The 12,273-nt window shown below is 35.3% G+C and overlaps 1 protein-coding gene across 1 annotated transcript; it reads right to left on the minus strand.

The window, feature by feature from the left end:
- Window positions 1–912: 912 nt before the first annotated feature.
- Window positions 913–1,830, minus strand: LOC142839155 (putative vomeronasal receptor-like protein 4). Its single transcript, XM_075955080.1, has one exon. The coding sequence runs from the start codon at window positions 1,828–1,830 to the stop codon at window positions 913–915; it is 918 nt and encodes a 305-aa protein (XP_075811195.1).
- Window positions 1,831–12,273: the final 10,443 nt, after the last annotated feature.

The raw sequence follows: 12,273 nt of genomic DNA on the forward strand, positions 1-12,273 counted from the left end.
AGCTGGAGAGGCAGAGAAAAATACCCAGGATATCAATCTTGTCCTATTTGGCAATCCACAGGTCACTGAGAGACACTATCAAAACCAAGGTGAGTGCCTTCTGAAGAAAAATAGCAAACGCTGTCTCCTGTCCTCAACATAAACATTCACACATATCATTCATCTGTGCACACACACACTAGCATACACATGTACAGAAAAATCACACTGTATATCATATATAAATTATTTTTGTTTTACTAATAATATGTCAGTATTGATGAAGTGCAAATACACAGACACATGAAATTTTCATATAAGACTCATTAAGTAACTGTGGTAAAAAGGGAAAATTTAAATTAACAGTATTTTTTTGTGGATCCAGAGAAACTACACTTAGAAAAGGGTATTAAAGCTACAATAGGACATTTAAACTATTTTTGATGGCTGAGAGTAGATTAAATTCCTTTCAAAGAAAAATGCAAAAAGTCAGCATCAGCAAGGAACTTTCTTTGAGTAACCTCAGCATCAGGGAACATTTATGATGTAAAGTAAAGAGGAGAGACTAAGAGAACTCCTGTGGAAATTTCAGCACATGGTATATAGTGAACTTAAAAAATCTATAGCACATGGCAGCAAAAATATCACAAGAATGTCCATGTGTAATACCGCAAATTTTATTTTAATTATTAAGAATCTTGGTTTGCTACTTTAGCTATTACAGAGTTTAAGAAGAATAAGTTTTTGGAAAAATTAGATGTGGTTGCACCAGAATGAAGCCTCACAAAAATCTGTCTGTATTTCCAGCTCACAGGAGCAAGGACAATGGCCTCTACTGACCTTGTGGGCACCAGTAATTCACACATGCATACATGCTGACACAATACTCATAAATATAAAAATACTAAATCATTTTATTAAAAATGTGAAAAATTATCTCTTTTTGAATATATGGTGGAACAAAGATTGCATGTGTTTTTGCATATTGGTTATTCTGTTATCAGAACTGATTTGTACCAGAGGAGTAATTGTGGGATAGACATTCATCACAAACTTCTGAACACTCAGGATGACTGGGTCATACATCTGTAACAAAATTGCAGTGGATGAGATGATGAAGTCCACCCAGTACATGACCACAAAGGAAACCACCAGCAGCAAGATGGTCTGGGTGGCCCTTTTCTCAGGAGATGCTCTCAGGTGGCTGAGGCTGTGAAGATGCTTATGTTGCCTCTGATGTCTGAGCAAGATGATCACCATATATGCACTTGTGGCCAGCATAACTCCTACAAGAAATACATCTCTGGAGGTTGCCACTGTTAAAATCAATGCCCTGATGATGTGGTTCATGGAGAAGAGTGAGCAGAATTTGGTGACCTTCATCTGTTTGGTTTCACTCACATTGGAAAAAGCACCAGCATAGATTATTCGGTGACAGGTGAATGACAAGTTGAAAGACCAAATAAGTAAGAAAGCAGACATCATATACTTTTTTATTTTGTATTTAAATTTTGCCAAGAAAGAGGAACTGGGACTGATAGTGACAGCTTGGAACACACTCAGGAGGCAGGTGATGCAGATGGAGAGGCCTCTCATCACCCGACTTATGTAAAAAGTTGTCTTACATTTGAAGTCATTATCAATGTTTAGTGACTCAAATATGTCCCAAAGCCAAATATCCCCTCCAGTGAGGAGCAGCACTATGTGGATGAAGGTCAGGTGACAGGAGATCATGTCCATGGGCTTAGGTCTGTGACACAGAATTATGAAAGTGTAGAAAACAAGGAGAAATATATTGGCCAGGACTCCAAATCCAGATTGCAAATTAAGGACAATCCTTAATGAGGACATATGTAGAAATTCTGTTCACCTTAAAAAGATGAAATTAAAAAATTATATTTATGCCCTGGCAATGCTAAAGCATGCATGAGTATCCCATATGTGGTGGTTCTGTTGACCTTGCCCATATTAGGTTTCTTTGTCTAAGTTGATGAGGACGACTGACCAGGTCTCTTCCTCAAGAGGGCACCAGATCCCAATAGAGATGATTGTGGAGACCTATTGCAAATATCTAAAAAATAATAGAGTATTCACCAAACTTTTGTTTCACTGGTCAGTTTATCTATATCATCATTCTCTTTTGCCTATTTATTCTTGATTAACCCATCTCTTTAATTTTTGAAATTCCACATTACACTTGGACTGTTTCATTTACTCTCAATATATTTCCTGGTTATACAGCATTCTCAGCCACATCCGACACAGAATGCACCTTCATGTGCCTGTATTGCACCTAGACCTCATGCCTTAGAAATTGAATCCTACTGATCTGACTTACATTGCCTTGTTTTATAGTTAATACTGGAAACATCAGTGATGAGAATAGAGGAGTGTAATTTTGTACGACTTATTAAGAATTATGTTATTCTGGGGAGAAATCACAAAAGAAATCCAAAAGAGTGAGGTGAGTCAGTTTTATATTCCATTATTTTAATAACCTCAAATTTACAAGTATCCATATTTTCATTCATAATTCTGGTGGAATCAGATTTGATAATCATGATAATCCCACTATTTTAATCAGTGGGATGTCTGTCTCAATTCATTCATTTATTTTAATTTTTCAATGAACTCACCACTCCAGAATCTGGAATTAAAGACAGTAATACAGTTGGAGGCCATTAGTACACTTTCCACATCCTATTAATTGTGTAACCATTACTGTTATGAAAATTCCTAGATGTCTCCCAGTTTACTTTCCATCCCACTTAAAGCTTGTGTGAACTCTACTTACGGTTTAAAGAACTAACATTCAGCTATCAACACAAATGTTATTTTTTATTTTTCAGAGCAGGACAGTTGTGGAGAGTAAATCATTAATAGTATTGATTCCTATGGGATTTTAATCCATTCCTTGTTACTTTACCTACCTATTCCATCTTCTGTATATATAACCTCCTCTTTAACTATAATCTTCCATTTTCTCATTTTCCCTATCAAATCAATGGTCTCCTGCTTACTCCCCTGTACCTTCCTCCCACCTCCTTCTTTATGTACTTCCCTCCTCCCTGATAAGGAGCCCACCCTTTCCTATTTCCCTGATAAGATCGATTGTACCCTGTTATTTTTCTCTCCTTTGCTACCCACGATCAACCCCAACTTGGCCATGGTCCCATTTTGCTTTCCTGATATCTGTAGTTTACACAGGTAAATACTCTCATCTGAAGATGTGGAGCTAGGAGACCCCTACAAGAGAGAGCATGTGACACCAAGAAAAACACTGCTTAACCCATTGTGACAAAGATGACCACATAGTGATCCTGTTTTAGAATCTCTGTTTTAAAAGACATTCCCTCCCATGCAGTGGAAATCAAGGGCCCCACTGTAATCATATATCGTCAAAACAGAGACAGGTTTTATAATTTCAACAAAAGTCTTAGCTTCAGTGCTTTTGTTAGTTATTTAACCTGGGTATCTTTAAAGATTTTTTTTATCAAATTAGCATAATTTGTTACTTTAAAATCAACTCTGTAATAGAGAACTAGAAAACTATACCAACTAAGATTCTTGTGAGAAAGAGTGCCTAATTGTATTTTCACATTCACTTTTATATTCCATACATATGTTCATGCATGAATATATAGAAATAATTCAGAAGTCAGTAAACGAGACCACTCTATAACATCCCCATGAATATGCCAACAAAAATCATACATTTTACATATGTCCATTACGTTTGGTCTTAAAAAGCTTTATCTACTGCCAGGCGGTGATGGTGCAAGCCTTTAATTCCAGCACTTGGGAGGCAGAGGCAGGCAGATCTCTTTGAGTTTGAGGCCAGCCGGGTCTACAAGAGGTAGTTCCAGGACAGGGTCTAAAACTACAGCAAAGCCCTGTCTTGAAAAACAAACAAACAAACAAAACAACAAAAAAGCTTTATCTAGTAAAGGCATAGATTCAATTTAATTGCCAGAGCCAAACATATGATCTCCCACCAACTTACGGTTAAAGTAGCTGCACACTGGTGTTCTGTTTTTTTTTTTAAGTTCCAGTTCACAGGCTGGAAAGATGGCACAGTGATTCAGAGCATGTTTTTCACTTGCAAATGACCTAGGCTAGATTCTCAGCAAAGACATTCTGGCTCATACCCATCTGTAACTCGAGTTATAGGATCTATTGCCTTCTCTGATATAGTAAGCAAGTGGTGCACAGGTGTACATGTAAGTAAAACCCGTATATGTGAAAAACAAAATAAGTAAATATTAAGAAAGAAAGGAAGAAAGAAAGGAAGGAAGGAAGTAAATGTGTTATCTGATTTATTAAGGATAACAATTAATTCAAGATTTGGTCTCTAAACTAAAAGAACTGCAGCACATTCCAATTTTAAAATTGCTAATGGACAAACTCTATATGTATAATCATTTTTATTAACTACACCTCTATAATTTATGAATAAGGCAATGTATTATAAATAAAATAAAAAGATGTTAATAGATGTTAAAGATGGTAATAATTTTTTATCTCAAAGGTATGAACTTAAATGTCTCTACTTCACACCATTTGCCTAGTAAATATTTGTCACCTACCCTTTCTTATGTGGTATCTTTTTCTGGGGTGTACTAGAATTGAGACTCGACCAGAAAAAACCACAGCTAACATGCTAGAAACTGATATATATATATATATATATATATATATATATATATATATATATATATATATATATATATAAACTGAGAAACATTATTTGTTTTATTTAAAGAAAATGTAGTGCTTGGACGTTCACATTAGTTTAAGTTGTACTTAGTGGTAAAGATTAAACAGAAGTGTTTTCATAAACGTTCAAAATAGTACAGATGCCGTCACTATTAAAGTGCTCCAGACCAAAAGACTGGGCAGGCAGCTGTTGAAGAAACGTGCAACAACAACAACAAAAACAAACAATGAGCTGTTTCCTCATAACTCTACATTCCTCTGAGAAAAATCATTTTCCCCTTCATTATCACAGTACTTGACTTTAGAGCAGTCTTGTTTAATGAATTTATGGTAGTCTTTGCATTCTTCTCTGAGGAGATAATAACACAATGAACATAAAAAACATAACTGGATCAAAAAGTATCATTTTCATTTTAAGTTGTACCATATTTAGTGAGCAATGGCTTTAAATCAGTGTGACTACTCAGAGAGAACATGGAGTGATTGTGTGATTTTTAGATGACAAGATACGTGGTGTTGGCTGATGTACTGTCCACTGTCAGCAATATTAACAAGTCTTAAGGAATCTCAGGAAGATGAGGGTCTTAGCCACTCAAATAAGTTCCATGAGCGGATCTTTATGAAATACATAATGCCAGCAGGAACAAATAGTGACTACCTTTTAATAAGGTATTAATTCATAGCTATTACCTGATACACTTACATAATTAAAATGAATAAGTTATAATTTATGAAATAAATTTAGCTCACTGGCAACATATAAGTTACTCTTTAGAAATTGAATGTAACTCACCTGCCACTGGAAGCTCACAGACGCTCACTAGAACTTTACAGTCTCAAACTTTCGAGCCAGTTCCCCTGTGATGAAGCAGCAGCAGCAGTGTCACTGCAGAGCCTGTGGGGAAGCAGTCAGACCCAGAGCTCGATCACATGTCACATGGTGGAAGTGTGGGAAAGACACGAACATGTTTACTGGAAAATGTTCAATGAATGAGTGTGTGTGTGTGTGTGTGTGTGTGTGTGTGTGTGAAATGACTACCTGGACTAAGAACGGATCAATAGCACATTGTGTGCTGGGGCTGCTCTCATGAGTAAATGAAACAGCATTGAGTGAAAACAGAGTTACATCAAATATATTTCTAAAATAAAATCTCTATTTCCTTGGTGACTTGATCAAATCCATGAAGTTCCTGCCTAGTGCATCAGCATCAGTGTAGATTCTTGAAGTGAATTACACAAAACAAACTGAAAATTTTGTGATGCTTGCAAACAAACTCATGCTTCCATCATTTGCTTTTCACAGTGTGGATGCTCTGTGTCTAGTGAGTGACATTTATTGGCATCCTTTTATTCCATTTTAAAAACAATGATTTCACAATTCTACAGAATCTCTTTCCCACTATAATGCTGATGTATTTGTGTGTGGGAAAAAGAGATGGAGATTGAGGGAGCAGCTCAACCTTAGTTCAGACGGACTTCAATCGAACTCACAGAAGCTCCTGTGGTAGCCTTCAAAGTGCTGGGTCTATAGGTGTGTGCCTGACTTCACTTTCCATTTGAGTCTCCTGTATGTATCAGTAAATGATATTCCAGCAATATTAAAATGGACTTAGGACATTCATCAGCTAAACTTAAATTTACTTTCATATTTTGAATATGTAAATTTTAATGAACAATTATATTTTGCAATTTTTAAAAAACTTTGGGTATTTTGACTTTAAATATTTGATATTAGTAATTCAAGTACAGAAAATACTTTTACTGCTAATGAAAAGCTACTCCATATTATAACAGTAGCAGTGTAACAATTTTTAACTTAGATAACAATAAATATTAAAAATGGATTCATTTTATATTGAAACACTCAAACTCCTACAAAAAATTACACAGTTTACATTTTTGTAAAGGTAACATTAAAAGAATTTGTATAGATTGTTTTCTTCTTTAGAAAAAGAAAATACAAAGAGAAAAAAATAATTTAATCAATAAGTGAGGTAGGAGTCTAGATGCTTTTGAGATAACCAAAAATATACACTTCATTAGAAATCATCACAATAGAATAACCAAATCTATAAAAAAATCTCAATCTTATTAATATAATATTAAGACCATCTTAACGTTTTACTAAGCCATGAAATGAAACTCTCCTAAGAATACCAAAGCATACACAAACTTAACAGAACAGAAAAACACTGATAAAAACTAAATTAATTAATATTTGTTGCATAGTCCTGGTAAAGCTTTATATAAATCAATGCATATGTTTGAGAAAAGTAGAAAAATGAGTAAATATAAAATATAATTTATATATACATATGTACATCTTAATATTACAAATGTGCTTTTTAAAACCAATGAATGTGTGTTCTTTGTGTTTTACCCTCTAAACCATTTCAGATGTTTTGTGAGAGGGTTGGAAATTTAACACAGCTGCCATTAACTAGGAGGAACCATGTTTATAGGATTATAAGAGTACACCGTCAGGAGAATCCATAGGCAGATATGCTCATTAAAAAACTCCATTTGGAGTCACTCTTTACAGAGATATGAATGTACATTTACTGTAAAAAGAGATAGATATCAGTATATTTTAATTCAATACAAAATACCCATTGATTACCTTCACCCTGTTAGCCTTCCCTGTCTCTCTATCCATACTTCTGCTAGGCACTATCCTCTTCCCAATAGACAACCTTATATTGTAACATACATTACAATCAGAGGTCATAGGAAGTGATATTAATGTTCTTTTAGAAATCATTACACTCATATTTTTGACTACAGGAATTTGCTCTTTGCTCTTGATACAATAAGGATCAAAATGAATTCTAAACAGAGAATTCTCTAATCATTTTATTACAGAAAACTCTGCTTCCTTCTACCAATTACAACTCTCACTAATAATGAAGAGAAAATGAAACGCTCACCTGGCCGGGCCTTTGATAAACATCCATTTGGAATCAGGCCCTAAGAGGTAGTTATAGGGAAGAAATGTCATCAGATCATCTCTCTATAGACCCATAATCATCATGTCACCTGGAAAGGGGAAGTCATGAGCTTGAGGTTGTTAGAAAGTGGTAACATCAAATGGAAGAGTGAACTTCTCTAATTCTAGGACAACAATTGAGAAGGAGCAGCTGAACACTGGCTTTCCCATGTGTGAACTCTTCTCCCCAGTCCATATCTGTCTGTGTAGATTAGCTCATCCAGTCCTTCTGGACAAAACTGAAGTAAAAATAACATCACATTCAAAAGAAGTAGAAAAACATTTTGATTCCTCAAGGAGTCCTTCCTGATTTCAAAATGTTACTTAATAACCTCCATACTTACTTCATAGTAGCTGCATGACCTCACCAAGAAATTAAAAGCACTTTTGCTAATATTAAGAAAATGTATGTAAATACACTTGGGAAAATTAATCTTTCTTACAGTGGGCACAGACATGAGTTGATGTAATCAGCAGATAGTGAGCTGTGGGGCTGGGGATGTAACTTAGTTGGTAGAGTGTATGTGTAGACATTGTTGTTAATGTGGGATACCATGGAGAAATCAAACATTAAAATTTTATGCACAGGTGAGGGAGAAGAATCCCAAGTCAATGGCGAACACAAGACCTTCAAGGAGATCATAGAAGAAAACTGTCCCAAACTAAGGAAAGATTCACCCACACACATAGAAGAAGCACACAGAACACATTAAAGACAAGACCAGAAAAGGAAATTTCCATAGCATCTCATATTTAAACACTGAGGAGACAGAGCAATAAAGGTGCATTGAAACTTGCAAGAGAAAACAGCAAATCATGAGTAAAGAAAACTTTTCAAAGAACAACCTATTTTCAGGGAAAACTTTCAAAGCCAGAAAAACCTGGAATAAAGCAACCCAAGTCTTAAATGACAGCCAATCTCAAATAATATGCCCAAAAACTACTGCCATGATTAAAAGCAAAGGAACAATTGTCCACACACTGATAGCCTAAAACGTTTTATATTCAACAAACCAATCCTAAGGCAATACATGAAGCATTATTTGGGGGAAAAGAGAGGAATAAGCAAAACAGAGAGACGATGGAAGTAACATAAGCCGTAATTATTAAAACATAAAGACCACTGAGAACAGAATAACAGAAATTAACAACATGTTAACCAGAACACACACATTTCAATAACAAATCAAGCATGAATGCCCTCAATTCTCCACTCAAAAGACAGAGATGACTGAATGGATCAAGAAACAAAATCATTGAGGACATTCAGAAAATCATAGGGATATACTTTAGAATTCTGTATTCAAACAAATTGGAAGACCTAAAGAAGTAGATAATTTTTTAAAAATTTATTTCTGTATTTATTTTTAAAAAACAATTTTCTCAATTTACATACTAATCCCAGTTCCCACTCCCTCCCCTTTTCCTGCTCCCTCAACCCCCATCCCACCAGCCATCCACTCCTTAGAGAGGGTAAGGTTTCCCATGGGAGTTAACAAATGCTAGCACATTGCTTTGAGTGAGGACCAAAGCCATTTCCACTGTATATAGGCTTAGAAAGGTATCCCTCCAAAGAGAATGGGGTTCAAAAAGCCTAGAAGCAGTAGGGACAAATCCTGGTCTCACTACCAATGGTCCCACAGTGTGTCTCAGCCATGCAACTGCCCCCTCCACATTCAGAATGCCGAATATGGTCCTATGTTGATCCCCTCACTGTCAGACTGGAGATAATTGGGCTTCTATTAGCTCAGGTAAGCTGTTTCAGTGAGTAACTCCATCATGGTCTTGACTCTGCTGTGGAGCTCTGCATCAGAAGTTCATAATTTGATCAATAAGTTTGACATTCCAAAGTTAAATCAAGGTTAAATAAGGAAGCAAAACAGACCCAAAAACATCAATGGATTAGAAGTAGTAATTATTAGTTTCCCAACCATGCAAAACAAACAAACAAAAAAAAAAACAAAAACAAAACACCCAGAGCAATACCGTTTTAGCACCAAATTCCCTTTGACTTCCAAAAGAGAGTTAAGCCCATATTTTGGCCTGTGTACTGTTGTGTGAAGAGACACCATGAACATGGAAACTTCTATAAAAGAAAGTGTTTAATAGGGGCTTGTTTACAGTTCAGAGGTTCAGTCCATTATCAACATGGTAGTGAGCATGGTGCCACGCACACATAGTTTTGGAGAAGATACAGAGACTTCTGCATCCAGATTCACAGGTAGCAGAAAAGGAGAGAGCCACTGGACCTGGCTTGGGTTTGAAACCTCAAAACCAACCCCTAGTGATACACCTCCTCCAAACACCTGCCCACACTAATCAATCCAATAGTATCTCTCCCTAAGCATTGAAATCTATGAGCCTCTGGGGGCCATTCTTATTCAAAAGACCACCCAACAATAATCCTCAAATTATTTACAAAATTCAAAAATAAAAGAATATTTCCCAATTCTATTTGTGAGTTTCAATTTACTTGATACATAAACTAGATAAAGACCTAATAAAGAAAGAGGATTCAGATAAATTTCCCTTAGAAACACAGATGCAAGAGTGTATCAATAAAATACCTGCAAACCCAAATACTAATCCAAAAAAACATCAAACACATCATCCACTGTAATTAAGTAAATATCATCCTAGAGATGCAGGAATGATTCAATATACATAAATTGATAAAAACTAATACACTATATTAACAGACTGAAAGGCAAAACATCATGTGATCATCTCATTAGATGAAGAAAAGGCCCTTGACAAATTCCAAAACCCCCTTCTGAGAAAAGCATTGTAAATATTGGGGATAAAGGTACATAATTAAATGTAATAAAGATAATTTATAGCAAGCCCATAACCAATATCAACTTAAATGGAGAGAAATCTAAACAATTCAACTAAAATCAGAAAGAAGACAAGAATGTACATTCAACATACTTGTTAAAATATGGCACTTGAAATCTGTTTTAGTTAGAGTTTCTATTGCTATGAATAGACACTATGACCACGGCATTTCTTATAAAGGAAAATGTTTAAAAAGGGTGGTTTGTTGACATTTTCAGTGGTCCAGTCCATTATCAGCATAGTGTGAGCAACATGGCAGCAGGCATGCAGGCATGCAGATGGAGAAGTAGCCAAGAGTCCTACATCTTGCAAGCAACCGAAAGTTGACTGAGTATCACACTGAGTGAAGCTTCAGCAAAAGAGACCTCAAAGTTCACAGTGACACACTTCCTTCAACACTTACACCCCAAGTACACACCTCCTGATGGTCCCACTCACCATGGGATTAAGGGGGTCCTGATTACATTCAAACTACCACAAAGTCTTTATGGAGGAGTAAAATAACTGAAGGAGATTGAGGAGACACAGATAGGAAAGAAGTCAAAGCATCTACATTTGCAGATGCTATGACAGTGTGATGCTATTCTTAGTTGTCAACTTTTCTGTTTCTGGAATTAACTAAACCCCAAAATGACTACAGATGCCCCTGCAAGGTTTTTTAAATGAAATCATTAGAAGTAGAAAACCCACTTCTACTCTGAATATTTGAGGTAGGAAAATCCTACTTTAATCTGGACCACACCTTAGCTGGCAGTATATTTAAAAGACATGGAAAAGGGAGGATTGTTTCATCTTTGTGTCGTTCCTTTGTTGTTGCCAGAAAGATCATTATTGCACTGGTATTTGAGCCTATTTCTTCAGGATTTCAGCATATCCAGCCTTGTGGATTGAACAGCTACTAGATTTTGGACTTTTCTGTGGTAGACAACAAACATTGGATTAGCTGGGCCACAACCTGTAAGCCATTTTAGTAAATATGCTTTCTATATAGATATGGACTCATACTATATGTTCTATTATTCTAGAGAGCCTTTACTGATACAGATTATATTACATGTTTTGAATTCAGTAGCTCCCAACCTTTGTAATACTTTGACCCTTTAATATAGTTCATGGTGTTGTCACCCTCTCAACTATGAAATTATTTTTGTTGCTACTTCATAACTGTAAGTTTGCTACTTTTATGAATCAGAATGTAAATATCTTATTTTTTTAAAGACATAGCTGACCTCTGTGAAAGGGTCATTCAATCTCTTAAAGGGTATGACCCACAGGTTGAGAACCTCTTTTCTAAACCTTCCACCAAGAAACTCATACAGCTGATAAAACTTTCAGCAAATTAGTTGGATGCAAAATTAATTCACAAAAATATGTAGTCTTCCTATTTATTAATAATAGACTAAAAATAAATCAGGAAAACAACTCTTTCACAAGACTCTCAAATAATATAAAATATCTTGGGATAAATCAAACCAAGCAAGGTAAGACTTGTATGATAAAAACTTTAAAACATTGAAGAAATAAACTGAAGAAGATAAAAGAATATGGAAATATTTCTTATGCTCATTGATCAGTAGGATTAATATAGTAAAAATGCTCATCCTACGAAAAGCAATGTATGGATTCAATGAATTATCAAACAAATTTCCAACACATTTTTCACGATACAGAAAAGGACAATTTTCAACTTCATATAGAAATATAAAAACAAACTAACAAGAAAATCCACTCCTGGGTAATAAAAGCTATATATA

This window comes from Microtus pennsylvanicus, chromosome 21 (assembly GCF_037038515.1).
Source record: "Microtus pennsylvanicus isolate mMicPen1 chromosome 21, mMicPen1.hap1, whole genome shotgun sequence".
NCBI lineage: Eukaryota > Metazoa > Chordata > Mammalia > Rodentia > Cricetidae > Microtus > Microtus pennsylvanicus.

What these genes read in the sequence shown, in the direction of transcription:
- LOC142839155 (XM_075955080.1), bottom strand. Translation starts at nt 1,830, where the DNA reads ATGTCCTCATTAAGGATTGTCCTTAATTTGCAATCTGGATTTGGAGTC.